Genomic DNA, 15,528 nt, shown 5'->3' on the forward strand with positions numbered 1-15,528 from the left:
TCTGAAATCACTTTGTTGCAGAACCAAAGGAGTAGCCTAATTTACAGTATTCTTCTTCTGATTTCTGTTTTATTCAGACTTGAACTTAAGTAAAAAAGGGGGAAAATGACCTAAACATTAAAAAAAAAGGAAAATTAATTTTGTGAACATCAAACCTTCTCTCACCAACTCACAAACTCAAGGAGTGGGAGAAGAAAGTTGTTCAGATTCTTAGTTTATGGTTTAGATTTAAAAGTAATGCCTTTACTCTGCAGAGTACTTGGGTTATGGATGATGGTAGAACAAATTCTGTTTTCTATTTCTAATCTTCTTGTCTGTGACTAAATTCACATTTTACCCTCTTTACCTGCCTGCCATAATTTCTGGCTGCCATATAAACAGGATTACAGAACCAGCAGGATGTCGTTCTTAGATTTTTGGGAATTCTGAGCCAGTGAACTGTTTTACATGTGGCCTTTTAACATTAAAGAAGTAAGTTTAATTTTGAGGCACTTTAATAGTGTTTGCTTTTTGAAATCAATTACTTTTCAGCAGTTTGGATTCAGAGCTGAAATCCGTCTGAAATCTGTATTTTTTTTCTCTGTTCAGGTTTCCTACCATTACCTTAAGCTGTTGCTGTCTGCAGAAAATGTGAGCGAAACTGCACAGAGCACCTTCTTAAGACACTTCCCAGCTCAAACCCTGTGCTAGGTCTTGGGGCCTCTGCTATCAGTTAGAATCAATTAGAAGTTATTTCTTTAGTCTTTGAAGACATTATGTGTTTGTGATGTAGAACTTTCAAATTTTTATCCTTGATCTGAATGCTCCTGTGAATTAACTAACTTTGGACAGGCTGTTAATAGTAAAACATTGTCAGTAAGTCTTCCATTTCAAACGGGCAGAAAAACTTGTTTAAGGTACCTCCTATCTTGGAAAGCATTTTCCCCTTCATAAACCTTGAAGTGCTGCAGCAAGCTGGAGCTATCTGCATACAGAAGCCTTCCTATCACTTATGTAAAACTCAGATTTCATATATCAAGGGCTTGTGTGAAAATTGCTTTGAGTGTTAATTGCCCAAATGATTCAGCTTTATAAGAGCCTCTCTTAGGTACTCAAGTATGTCTCATAGCTCTGTTTGCCAGGCTCCAATACGAAGCCAGCTGTGCTCTGCTCCCAGATGTTTGAAGAAGATAATTCTTGCCCATCATTTCAGCCCCACTCCCAGAATCCTGAGAAATTTGTTTAATGAAGTCATTAACGCACAACAGCAGATTTCTTAATTTTTTCTGCTAAAAAATATTCTCCCTAGAATGCCTGCAAGTTTGCCTTGGCTCATAATTACAGTAGCACATTGTCAGATTAACTGTGCTGAGGAGATAAAACAAAAGCTATCAGTTCTGCAAAATTAAGACTCTGCCATATCATTTAGAGAGGGTCAGCTGCCTCTGCTTTCAGATATGCTGTTTGTTTGTTGTGTTTGAGGTCAATTTAATTCTCCAGTTTACCTATTGTAACATGAATTGCTGTTGGAAACTTAGCTAAAATCATACCCAGCCATGGATCCAGCTTTATCAGAACTATTTCTTGAGCTGAATTTGCAACCAGTTCATGGATCAGATTCTTAACTGATTTACATTAATCATTTCTCTTAAAGCTAAAGCATCTATACTGAAGTCAAAGGATCTGTGTTAACTCATATTACCTGCCTGTGGGCTGAGCTAAAACAAGAAAGCGTAGTCTTTTGCAGGGAGACCCTGCCTGGACTTTGCCTGTCGATGTGCAAGTATAGAGAATTTCAAGGAGAGATTTTCTTTGCTATATGATGATAAAATCTATCTGAGCTCCACAGCTTGATCTTCATAGCAAGTGACTACAGTCAATTCCTACTCCCACCTGACTCGGCTGTCAGAATAGCTTCCTCTCAGACTATGTTGTAATTGAGTTTGAACAACCACAAATAGGTGCTGGGTTCATTAAGCCTGTCTTTGTGGCTAAGCTGCTCTTGAATCAGAAATACATAGCTGTATTTTCACAGTGCAGGTTCTAGGATTTATGGGCTCACTTTCCAAAGTTCCCAAGGTACTGTGGAAGCGCTCATCTGCCTTCCTGGGTCTGCGTGTTTGTGTTGGCCCACCAATACGGCATTTCTACCCCACAGGTTGCTCTGATCTTATAACATCTGATCCAGCTGCTGTTCCAAGTTACGGATTCTGCTCAGCATCTGTAGCCTCTTTCAGATGCTGTTAAAGTTATTGAGAAGTCCATTTTTACTGGTGCAATCAGAGGTTACAAGAGCCTCTGGAAAGTATTTGGTCTGTAGCTGATGGCCCTCACAAGCCGGTGGCAGATGTTGACGTAGAGATTACTGAGGTTGCACGCAGATCAGAGAGACCTGTGATAATGGGGCTGCTTGTAATAACGGTGGAATGAAGCAGCTGTTCTGAAACAGAGCCACAGTCACAGAAATGACTTACAGCCACGTAAGTCTGAGGTGACCAGAGTGACTCGAGATGCTTTTCCTCTTTTATGAAGCTAAGCAAGGCATTTGCTTGTGTCTCTATTAAATGATCCATCCAAAATTAGGACATACACACCTGGGGTTACATATCATTCCCTGATCTTGTTCCCACTTGGGTTAATAGGTACAGCGAGGAGAAGTATAACATTCATTGCACTGATTTAGCAAAAGACATTAAGAAAAAGGATTCATATTGGTATCTTGTCCTGTTAGCTGGAAGATGAAATTCTACAGTTTGCAAGGTCGTTTCAGTCAGGTGATATGCAGCCAGGGTATGTTATTTTTAATAAACATATGAAATGTGTTGCTGTTTTCCTGGGCATCAATAGGAATCTAGAAAACACAGGCAGAAACACACAGGCAGAAAGACTGGCCCTGGAGTTCTTTTTATTTCTGCTTTTTTGCATTCAGGTCTTGCCTGTATGTAGAAAATTGTGCTGTTTGGATTAGACTAGTTTAGTAAATTGGTCCAGCCACAGCAACCACTGACATGACAGTTGAATAGGCATGTAAATGCTGTGCACCCAAGCAGCTGCATATACCCTTCTGGAGCAGAGGGCTGTACATCTTCGGAAGGATTGTTTTATTTTACACCATGAGGAATTTCACCAAATAAGCTATACTGGTATAAGGAAAAAAAAAAAAAAAAAAGAAGTGCAAGTGAAAGTTTCAGTGCAAATCTGGGCACAGTCAGAGGCCTTGCTCGTCGAATGAATGGAGTCTCTCATTGCTGTGTTTGCAGTTCCACGTAAACCCTGTTACCTTCTTTGGCTGTTACCAACTTGGCCAAGTCACCTGGGTTCACTCATTTCACAGACTTATTGGGCTAGCTACTTGTTTTTGTCCTGGATTTCTTTACAGGTTTTCCTCATTCCACTGTCCTTAATTGGAAGGACATGGGGACTTCTAACAAGCCCACTATGCTTGAAAGCCAGTAGATTTTATGGCCTTAAGCATTTAACAAGTGATGCCTTTAGAAAGTTGTTCACCTTGGCAAGGTTCCTTTTCTCCTTAGCTTTGCAGTACTGACAGTGCATGTCATCTGCTTTTAACTAACAGTGCTTTTTTCATATGGGAAATATTTTTAATAGGAGTTCTGGCTCTGTGGTACTCCAGAAAACAGTAGAAAATTAAGCTAAGGCTTAATCATTTCCTTGTTAACTTGGTACAGATGGATCCCTTCATGATATTTCAAATAATGCTCTTCTTTTTCCTTATATTTATCGGGAAATGCATCACTTTCATTCTGAAGGGCTTTAAAAGCAAATAAACTCTAAGGAGCAAAGTTTACTGATCTGCTGGGGAAGTTATTGTTTTCCTGCTCCTTAACTCATAGAAAGCTTTGATGTCCCTATATTGTCTATATGATATTGTGCAGCTGAATGGGGCCTTCTCAAAAATGATTTTCTAGCTGCTGTGGGACGAAATATTTATGCTAATTTCTGATTGGGGAAAATAGAACTAAAATGAGAACTCTTAGTTCTCATGACGACCAATGGATTTTAAGGTACGAGCATGTATAACTGCAGAAGATGTCTTCACCTTGGTGGTAGTCAACAGAACACTAAATGCTATTGCTATGCATGGTTGCATGGTTGAGCTTTACTTGAGATAGAGCAGATTTTGGTTTACTTGCAGAATCCAAACAGTTTTCTGGTTCTCTTCAGAAAAGACTTTAGAAATTTCTAGGAAATCCAAAAGGCAATCCGAAGTCTGCTTTGACTATGCCAATAAAAATGATGCGAAGTTCTTGCCAACATCGCAGAAACCTAGTAGTAGCAATAGAACGTGTCATTACCCAAATGCATCCTCCTGCAGCGATGCTCTGATAGATGATGCTGTAACTCTCTCAGGCTTTCTGGAAGAATATTGTCTGAGAGTTTAGAACGCACCGAAGAAATTCAATCTCAAACTTGCACTCCCAGCAACAGGATGGAGAAGGCTACATTGAAAAAATTGCCCTTTTTAAAATGAAATAAAAATCAAGGTTATGTTATGGAAATACTTTGGATAGGGACCACAAAGATATATGTAAAATGTATGATTTTAAGAAACTATATGGCATTTTCTCAGAGGTTTAATTTTCCATAATGATACTAATAAAATGAAACAGATCCCTTGGAAGGTGTGAACTCCTGCCTGGACTCAGAGCTAGGCAGGGGAGGGAAATGAATGATTATATTTATTTTCCCAGCTCCACCTTAACCCATTGCATGTAGAGAGTAAGGTCAAGACCTGGGAATGCATTGCACAAGAAAAATGACTATTAGACGAAATGACACAAACACATTCCACAAATGTTACTGCAGAGGAAAGATGAAACAAAAATACTACTTTACTACTTTTGTCTTTGTGCAGTGTTCACAAATATAGCACAATGTTAACAAATATACAGCACAGAACTGTTGGAAACAGAATAATCTTAGTGAATAATGACCTCTTAGTCATTTGTTTGGTTAAAAATGCCTTTTTTTTTTAACTTCAGAGTGATTATTTATTTATTCTTGATTGCAGGGAGGAGAGAAATGTGAGGAGAGTTAAGGGGTGAAATTCTGTCAGAAACAATTCAACTCTGTTCAGGAAATTGGTTTTTAGAAAATGTATTGTTGGCCCATGTTAAAACAATATTCTGGTAATGTTTTCTATTAAATCTTAACTGTTCTCTTGCTTTGGGTGGGGGGTTCTGCGGGAATGTGACCTACATTTCAGGATAAATACATTTCAGGAGATCTTCAGCTCTTCCTTACTGAAAACCCTTAATTTTAGGGGTTTGGCAGAACTGTTTTCTCAAGTTATAATTTTTTTTGGAGAACAGTCTTACCCTCCACACCTTCCTCGTTCCCCCCACCACAAAGACTGGATCTATGCAAAGATCAGTCAGAATAAAGTAAGAAACTTCCTGATCCGACAACAGGAGAGGACAAGAACTGGACTGGGAGGCTGAGACAAAAATAACAAATTGGAACAGGCTTTCATTACCCATGTAACTTATACCTTGGAGTAGGACAATAAGTAAGTTGACCTGAACAGTCAGATAAAAAATTTAAAGTAATCTGATACTGAAGTATTTGCTCTCCTCCTTGGGCCTGTAATTCATTTTTCATTGCAGTCAGTGGAGCTGCAGAGATGAGAGGTCTGGTTAAACTTAAAGGCAGCTGCCAGATGTTTTCTGGGGGAGGGAGGGAGGAGAGGAACTAAATAGGAAGACTAAGAAAAATAATTCTTAGGGTAGTGGGTATCTGTATGACTAATTCTTGTGGCTTAACTTTTGGCCTGTGTCCGGCACACTGCTGTTCAGGGGAATCAGCTTGGTGCTGATTCTGTGCCGTGCTTTTCATTTTTCATTTGGGAAACTGCTTTCATATGTCTCTGTGTCAGAAGCATCACTCATGTCATGAAAGAAGAAAATCTGAGAGAGTCCTGAGCTCCCTTCATGGAACAATGGTGTTTATCCCTTTCCCAGATAACTAAGAGATGTAATAATCTATCTGATTCTTCCACTTCTGTATTGGTAGGTAAGTTGTGCTGCTGCTGAACAAAAGGAAATGGAGACACGCCAGCTTAGTAGAAGAATCTCTGAGCACAATGCTGTATTTACGCATAACATTACAGGGATATTAGAAAAGGTACGGAGAGCCCTGAGGGTCACACATGCTTTCATGAAACAAAAATTTATGAATGGAAAGGAAAGCAGAAATTGACACTAAAGAACGGCAGAAAGTGTAATTTAATAGAAATACAATACAAAATCTTACTTGAGTTAAATATGACTTACAGCAAGGTTTGTTAAAATGCTATTGATCACTCTATTAGGTGCTAGAACAGATAAAGATGATTGTTCCCAGTAACTGAGAATATGATATTGAGTTGCATTTTATCAGCATATCCATATGTCAAATTGAGAAGGGCTTTCAAGTGAATCTGCCAGCCGTCCCCCTGGGAGATCAGATACTTTCTTTCCAGGATACTAGAAACTGAGAGACCGCTCAAGACTTCTTGATTGTTAGCCAAACATCAGGAACTAGAAAACCTCTCTGTGTGTAGCCCTAATAGAGCCTAAGACTGGCTGCAGAAGATTTGGGTGTTACTCCTTTCTTTTTTTTTAGCTGAAATAAAATGTTAATTGAAAGCTTTGCTGGGAAGCAGGTTCATCATTGCAAGGTTTGGACCTTTTTCTTAGCTGCTGCCATCAGAGCATTCTGTACCAAGGCTCTCATTCCAGCACAGATGATAAAAGAGATGTATAGCAAATCATACGTATGTGTAGGTTGTTGCTTCTGAATTAGCCAAGGGCGGGGGGAAAAATCCTGATGGGTCCACTTTAATTCTGTAACTTATATAATTTTTGAGAGTTGAATTATATAGCTATTTGGTAGCATATATTGCTGAACACTTTTATTGTCATGTATTTCCCTTTTTTGGTATTTTTTCTTTGCTCAGCTCTCTTCTTCTGCTGTAAGTTTGTTGAACTAGTTGGTCATCCATAAAGGATGAATTTGATCCTTACACACTTCCATTATTTCTTGGCAAACAAACGGCAAGCCAATGACCAAACTCCATATAACTACATACCATGCAGTGCCACTGATATCAGTACTACTCAACACATATTTTGGCTGCTGAAGCACCTCCAATAACACTGAGTCCCATTGTTAGATGTGTTATGTAGTCGAGGTTGAATTTCCATAGTGTGCTACCTAATAATGGAGGAACTAGTGGGTGTTCTTCAATCGTCTTACCCGACAGCTTGTCATCCCAGCAAGAACATTGCTAATGAACCATATGGCCTTTGCTGGCTTGACAGCAGTCCTACACATCAAAGCCTTGCTGCATGTGAAAGCCCCATGGCAAAAGCTGTTCTTACCACAACTTCTCCACATGTGGATACTAAAACTTAGGTGGCCCACTCACTTCCAGGGAATGTGATGTCACCACTGTGAAGCATCATTTTGATGCAATAATATATCACCTTAAAAATCATTGCTTTTTTTCCCCCCACTGATTGTAATAATCTTTGAAAAAGGAGCTGCTGGAGGCAAGGTTACAATACATATTATGCTACTTCCTCTGTTTATTCTTAAATTAAGCATATATTATGATAAAATAGAAATTGTATTGAAAGTATAAAGAAAAAAGCAGAAGTATTCATATTTGGTAGCAGTTGGGTATAAGCCAGATCATCCATCAGTAAATATCCATTAAATGTTTTATGAGCCTGCCTAGACTTTTTCAGAACACTGTGCCCCAGATAATAGACTAGTGTACAGGTCCACATTGGCATCCACAGGATAATGTTCTTTTAGAGAGAATTATTCTTTGATTTCTTATTTGAAGTTTGGCTCCTTCTTAGATCTATCAAATACTTCTCTTCCTTTTTAAACACCAGCAGTATATCTTTTAGGGTTTGCATGCTCTATTAATAAAAATTCCAGCCTACCACTTCCTTTTTGATCTACACTCTTAAGAAAACAACATAATTGGCAATTCTAAAAGTTCAAGGTATTTTAAAAGAGAACAAAAATATGAGAACAGTCTTTTAAATGTTGCAAATGACAACTTTAATTGTAAAGTTATTTGCTTCTTCATATTTAACTTTTTTCCCACTTCAAAATATAGTAGATTTATTCCAGCAGTATATTACTAGCTTTCGTAAATAAAAACATCATAGTCAGCTTTAACATGCAACATCAGTAAGCTTTGAATGCTCTGTGTTTTCTCTTCTTGTCATAGCAGTGCTGCCATTCAAATAGACTTTAACACAGTATTTCAAATGCTTCCTTGTAATACATACAGTTTGAAACAACAGAAAAGGGTGTGAAAACATGAGACTGTGCTGAAAGATTAGCCCTTTCTGAAATGGCTGGGAATATAATCTTTGCAGGAAGGATAAATACAGTCAGTGAAATTTATGTCCCACTGACATGGGTTCAGTGAGGTTTTATCCCAGTCACACAGGGAACAGCTGCATAGAATGAAGATCCCTTATTTCCAGTCACTAACAGCGTTACCATCCTGAACTAGTGAAGGACCTCTACTACTACAAAGATTTCATTTCTTTATAGTATAGTTAGAATTTTTACTCACCATAGACCCTTTTTCTTTGAGACCTTTAGCTTCCTATATCCACTACCTGAATTTCTAGACCTCAGATGTGTGTTCACTACTTGTTCAGGAGTTCTTTATTTTTCTTTCTTATATAAACTGCTGCTGTGATGCTTGTGCATCTTCTAAGCACACAAAGCTTTTTATGTGCAGAACTGAGATTTTAGAAAATGTTATAAACAGCTCCTAATTCGTTTAACATGGGTACTCTTTTGGTGTGAATTTATCAGCATTTTTTGACTGGACTGGCACAGGCAAAGAATTCAAACACCTTACATAATTTGAAGAAAGCTGATGTCAGCAGTTACCTTCAGCAAATACACTTTGATTTCTCCAAGCAACAATATCCATTTTGCTTGAGGCAAAACTGCTCTCCATCTCTATTGGCATTTAATTACCTTCTCTCCCTCTTTATCTTTTTACTGATTAATGTCTTGTCTCAGCCTTTCCAGGATTCTTTGAGGAATCCTTGCAGGCTTGACAGTCCCTAGCTAGCATTTTTTTCTTATTTATCCTTCTATAAATGTTTCAGCACCTTTTCCGCATTCCCTGCTGAAAGGGAAGAGTCCTTTTTTTCTCCCTTCCTGCTGTTCTCCCAGTGACCCTAGACTTGATTTAAATGAAAATCAATGATGACGATTCTGATGGATCCTATGGTATTATTTTTAATAGTCCCTGAAAGTGATTTGGTCCTGTTTTTCGAAAGAGAAAATACACACATAGTTACCTTGGCTAGTAGCTGTGTTTAAATTCTCCCCAGGACTATGTTAATGTGCATTGGCACATTGGCCCCAGGAACATCTGGAATGATAGTGGCCAAGCCCTAGAAATAAATGAGTAGTAAGTCCAATAACGGATAGTGAGATACACTGTCGGGACCGACTGCTTCTGGACAAGATTACACTGCTGAGCTATACTGCTGCCACAGGAGCTGGCACTGGCAAGGCACCAGCTTCTGCGTGCAAGGGAGGACTGTACAGGACTCCTCCAAAAATCAGAAGAAATTCCGTTCCTGAGGTTAAGGTACAATGGTAGAATATTAAGTATTTGTAATCTGTTTTCAAAGCTTACTTAATGACTAAAAGAGACAGTTTAAAAGCAGATGAATTTCCCTTTGTAAGCAACAATTTTTTTGAGTGAGAGAACGCGAAAGCTCCAAGGCCCCACTCTTAAAGCTCACCAATATCATCAGAAATGTTACATTTAACTCTCATCATTTCCACATATACTTTTAAAAATGTCCCATGTTCCTACAATACCATATTAATCCTTTGTCTTCCAACTCCAGCAAATACTGGTCAATTTGATGCAAAGTTTTCCTGTACATCATTGAAAAATGGCTCGGGCACAGAGGCTTGTGGCTTTCTGTGCAAAGTGGTATTCAACAGGCTTTCACAGAGCATTAGGGCATCAGTACAAAACTGATTTGCTTGAGAGATCGTCATCCTGCTCCCTTGTTTACTGAACACTAGGGGGTATAGCACTAAATTTAACTAAACAGAGAGCTTGCAGTACTATTTTTAGCCTGGTTTTCCATGAAAACATGGCATATGTGATCACTCTATAAATCAGTCTCCTCTGCTCAACTCACTGATCAGTTTTGATCAAGTCTGACACAGAACTGGAGGTCTGAACCTAAACTTTTGTGAAAATTAGATCTTGGGTGGTGGAGAGGGACAAATTTAATGACTACACTGATTCAGAAAAAACCTGGCCAAGCTTATCTTTTTATCCTGGATGCATTTCACTGCAGAGATACTGACTGACTGGACAGTCCGTGTATGCATCAATCCAACTGCAGCATGTGTCCAGATACCAGGTGAAAAAAGTAAGGTGGCAAAAGAGGAGTGTGGGAGCAGCTGAAGACATCATGGTGCTGACAGGGAGTGTGGTGACAGGGAGCGTGTGTGCGGGAGGCATGGGGGCTCTGTGAAGGAATTGCCATGGGGATGCCATGTGAAGGCAGCTGGGGAGCCTCTGCAGGCAGCGAGGCAGGTGCTGTGGGGGAGATGGGTCACCTGAAAGCCGCAGGAGAACTGGGGATACAACACTGGAGGCATGGAGGATAATCACCTGGTTAGGGGGAAGAAACTATTATTTCCTTAATTCTCCTCTTTGGGAAGGAAATTGATAAAAATCAGTTAATCATTTCTGATTAAAAGCTATGGCTGCCAATTGAGACATCTCAGTGTGGGACATAGTGTTTATTTTAGCACAGCATGTGACTTGCAGAAGGAGGTTTTGCTAATTAGCCCTAAAAGTTATAGGAAGTTTATAGTGCACTCTTTTATAGCTAAATTGAATGACTCAAGACACTAGAGTTATTGTATGAGTAAAAAACAGCAGGATCAGGCCATTAGAGCTCTGCCAGTCATCAGATGTCATGAGTTCTCTCCATTACAGAGCAAAATTTGTCCTGAAAAAGACAAAAAAACAAAAAATCCTTACAAACTAGCTCTTCTCTCTGTTCAGGGTGCTTTAGTCATTTCTAAGTTTGCAAAGTCCTGGAACCCAATGGGACACTGGAAAAAATAAACTAACTGAAACTATCATTCTTGCTAGAATCACTGCTCCACAAACATTCAGGGTGGCTCATCACTAATTGGGAAGCTGTTGCTGTATGCTTGGACAGTTTGTTTGCCTCGATGAATAGGGAAAATGGGATAAAGATATTTAATTAGTTACTAAGAAGGGAAATAGTGAAAGTCCTGTAGCTGCATTCAGTTTAGATTTAGGGGAGGCAATAACACAAAGTCTGGGACTGACTGAACTGGTAAGAATTGGCTGAACTCCACCAGATTCATTTTATGTCACCAGAAAATCTAGCCTCTATAGTTCAGATATCATTAGTGAACATGACTTGTTTGGCTCTGTCCACACTATAATTGAAAAAAACAATCAACCAAAACCAAAAGAGAACTAGATGCAGGTTCTTCTCTGCATCTATGCTCAGGTATCTCACAGTTCTCTAATTCTAATCAGCAGGCTCATGTTATAAAAACTAGATAATTTCATGACTGGGGAGAGAGGAAGGAATCTATTCCCAATGTCCCTCACACCTTGCTCTAAGTTCCCTGAGCATTCAGGACAACTTAGAAGAAAATTTGTTCCAGACTATCACCTGGATAGTATCAGATAAAACTCAATTAAGTAAATATTCTTCAATAGCCAAGCCTAGATCATGTGGGTCGGGATATATAAAAGGGGACAGAAGGTGCTGAAAGGCTGGCCGCCCTCCGTAGGTCCTGCTAGCATTCAAGAAAAGTTTTTGGGTGTTCCTGTGCCTTGTGTGAGGGATATGACAGAGCTCAAGACACCCTATTTGCCCTCTCATCAGGGAAATATTTACTTTTTTATTCAACTGGAAGGTCAAGGATGAATCTTCAGTTTTGCAAACTCGGCCTTAGAGCTAAGATTAGTAAATTGCTGCCAACATTTGTCCCAGAAAAATAAAGCCAGATTCCTTTTTCAAAAGTAGTAAAAACATTAAAATAGTAATGTACTTTAAAAGGAAATAATCAAGTGCATAAAATCAAAATATATGAGCTCTGCTAGTGCTGGATTATGTGCATTTTATACTGTACTAACAACAAAATAAAATGTGCTTGTGCAACAGTATATTATGAAGAAATATCTTAAGCAGTTAGTAAATTTGGCATGATTTTGTTATTCTTTGGATAAAATGCAAACATGCAGGATTAGCCAAAATTTAAGCTATTGGGATTCTAAGGATAATTCAGAGTCCACCTCCTGCAGGTACTGAGAAAAGACAGATTGTGATTGAATAGACAAAAATATCCCATTTCTTCACCAACTCTACTTGGGTCTCCAGTGTCTTTTCTTGTTTAGATCTGTCTTCCCTATAACATTTATGCAGTCAACATTGAATGAGATATGCTGGAGTACAGGAGCTTTCCAAGTCCTTGGTGCCAAGAAGTGAGTATGCGTGATCAGCAACAATGTCTTGAAAGCACAAGTTGTAGGTGACTTTATATATATATATATGTATACACACACATATATAGACCAAATCACAGGAAAAACATATCAAGTTGAGCAGAGCTCATCGGTGTCCTATTTGTTATCACATATTCCTCCTCTTCTATTTTCAGTAGTCCAGGGCACTGTCGCAGCTGGGGATGAACAGGTGCAGAGAACAATTATCCTATTTCCAGAGCTAACTGTGGGCTTCAATTAGGAAGATGGCTTACTGGGGTAAAGAAATTCATCTCCGTAGATTCTTAGGCAAGAAACAAAATCTTTTCATGTGACCTACCAAGACTACTTCGTTTATTTGTTTATATTAAAGCATTGGTAGTCGGTGTAATTCTCATATATAGCACAATGCGAAGGATATATAGAGGACATACAGAGGGAGATATCAACACAATTCAGTGGGACTCACATGAGCTCTTAGAGCGGCATTTTGTTATTGAATTTGTAAAAGCGTTATTGGTATCTGTGCCAGAACTGAATTCCTCCCCCTGTAAATATCCCAAATGCTATTAGCAGGTGTTCAAAATAATTTTCCAATGCAAAATAAATAAATAAATACTTAGGCAAACATATCTTTCTTGAAAAAATCTAGCTGAGCTCCGTTGTTTCAAAAGACCTGCTCAAAACAAGATGCTTTACCTTTTAATATCTATCTATTTATGCATGCATGCAGGGAACCTAACAACTAACTGGAATCAAATTTGTAAGTCTATTGACTATTATATCCTACGCTATAAATTCCAACATTTTGCAATTTGCAAGTTGCCATGCAGAGCAAGTTAGAAATAAGTCCTTCATTCTTAGATTTTCCATGTTTTTCAATCGTTTTATTTCTTTGAAGTGTCTTCGACTTTTATATATATAAAATTCTAAAAATTTAAAAATATCTCGATCTAAATCCCTCAAAAAACAAAACAAACTCCCCTGTGCCCATAAAATTGCACGTTTAAGGGGAGGAGGGAGATATCTGGACTACAAAGCTGTGTTTGTTCCAGGTACCTCAGCTTTATTTAGTTTGATGTTTGTTCTGTGACCATTTGAAATTCAATTTCAGGTGGTTCTGTATAATATCAGCATAGGATGCATCATTAACTCTAAGAGGACGTTTTCCATTGGCATCTGCTATTTTCACCAAATGTCAAGGCTTGACATTTGCTATCATTATCTGGTTTTGGTGTATCACTCATACTGAGATTTTGTTTCTTCTTATCTGATATCCATTTCAACTGAGACCAGCTGTGTTGCTAATAAAATCAACAGGCAAGTATCTGGCATTCAGTTCTTCATGGGTGGAGGAAAAGAAACAACCCAATGTCAAAAAAAGAAAAGAGGTACTTTTCAATTAGGATGCTTGCCTCTGTCCTCATATTATCTTTCTCAGCACTTCTGTTGATGCAGTATTTCTGACTGATTCCCTTGGGGAAATCTCCATGGAAATCCTTGCCTCTCAGATGAAATACTCCTTTTTGCTCTCATCCACTGCTTCTTGGAGAGCAGGGTCATTTTTCAAAGCAGCGTCTGCACTTTCGGCAAACTCAGTTCCTTTTGCCTCGTTGGTGTGGTAGGTGCCTTTATGCCTGTACATGTATCGGAGCATCACAATCAACAGGCAAATGAGGACAAATACCACTGCAGCAATCACACCTAGAGGAAAGGAACCAGTTTAATGCCTTGAGAGAAATCACACACTGTCTGTGTTTTACAGACAGGCAGCACAACTTGAGTTATTCAATAGGTAAAAGTCCATGTACCATAAGATATTCACATATTGTGGCTATCAGAGTCAGAACAGATTCCTCAAGAAACAGCCTGAAGAGTTGATGCTGCCAAAACCAAGACTGCGTACAGATACTGCAGAGATGCAGGGCAAATTCTTGCAAGCTTTCTTTCAATTAATGTCTGGATTTGGTTGAACTAATTGAAGCTACAAGTTCATTCCAAAATGAGGAGACATAAGAGGACATAAAACAAAACCTGACACATTTTTTGCGTCCTTCTGGTAATGTATACCCAGGGGAGTCTGCAGGTGACCTGATCCTGTCCCATTGAGTACATTCAGTTTCAGGAGGAGGAGATTTTCAACAAGTAGCAGGAGTCCTGCCATCTGCCTACAGCTCTACTCTGTATTTCCAGGCTGCCATATCATGCTGTGCTCTAATTAAGAAAGTCTAATTGTAATGAATGTGGAAATGACACCTGGGAGGAAGAAGGGATTCTGGGTAGATCTTCTCTATCGCCTGGCCTAAGCCAATTACTAGCAATGTGTTGATTGGATAAACATTTTTGCAGGCAACCTAAATATGCATATTTGCATATTACATACGCAAACTGTGAATGGAAGCATTCCTACCGAAGGAACGCAAAGCCAGGCTCTGGGGAAGGCTGTGCAGTGAACACTGTGTGTCCTTGCTTCTCAGAGCCTCTTCCTTTCTTTCCTTTTCTACAGTGGAACGTGGAATTAAAGAAGAGTGTTATCACTGACAAGTCCCTATTTCAAAAATTAAGAGGTGTATCCCCTTTCTCTCAGATCAAATAGTTTATTTGAGAACCCTGAAAATAAAGGAAGTATTTTGAATTTTAGTTATTCAACTTGTGTGATTTTTTTATAACTTTTTGGATACAATCTGGAAGTGCTTATAAGCTTTCCTCTTTAGCTGTGATTCTGTACGTGTACGTGAAATTGAGCTGCTTATATATTCATGTGACTCCAGGAGCTAGGGGTTAAGGGAATAAACCAAACACCAAAGAAATACACAATAAGAGCACCAGAACAGCCAACACTGGGAAAGAGGACATTCCTGGGAAAATCCCATATGCGGAATGTGAAGCTGCTGTGAGGATGTAATAGGTAGAAATTCATTTGACTAATTGTAGTCTTCTACCATACAGGCGGCTCCATATGAGCTGGTAGTTTTGGGCTACCTCAATATTCA

At 38.9% G+C, this 15,528-nt stretch overlaps 1 protein-coding gene across 1 annotated transcript in view; it reads right to left on the bottom strand.

Annotated features, from left to right (window-relative positions):
- Positions 1-6,058: 6,058 nt before the first annotated feature.
- Positions 6,059-15,528, bottom strand: part of GYPC (glycophorin C (Gerbich blood group)) — a 40,210-nt gene continuing 30,740 nt past the window's right edge. Inside the window, exon 4 of the mRNA XM_009667826.2 lies at positions 6,059-14,239. Within this exon, the coding sequence (XP_009666121.1) occupies positions 14,043-14,239 (197 nt within the window). The 3' untranslated portion in view covers positions 6,059-14,042. The remainder of the gene's footprint in view (positions 14,240-15,528) is intronic.

Source organism: Struthio camelus, chromosome 6 (assembly GCF_040807025.1).
Source record: "Struthio camelus isolate bStrCam1 chromosome 6, bStrCam1.hap1, whole genome shotgun sequence".
Lineage (NCBI taxonomy): Eukaryota > Metazoa > Chordata > Aves > Struthioniformes > Struthionidae > Struthio > Struthio camelus.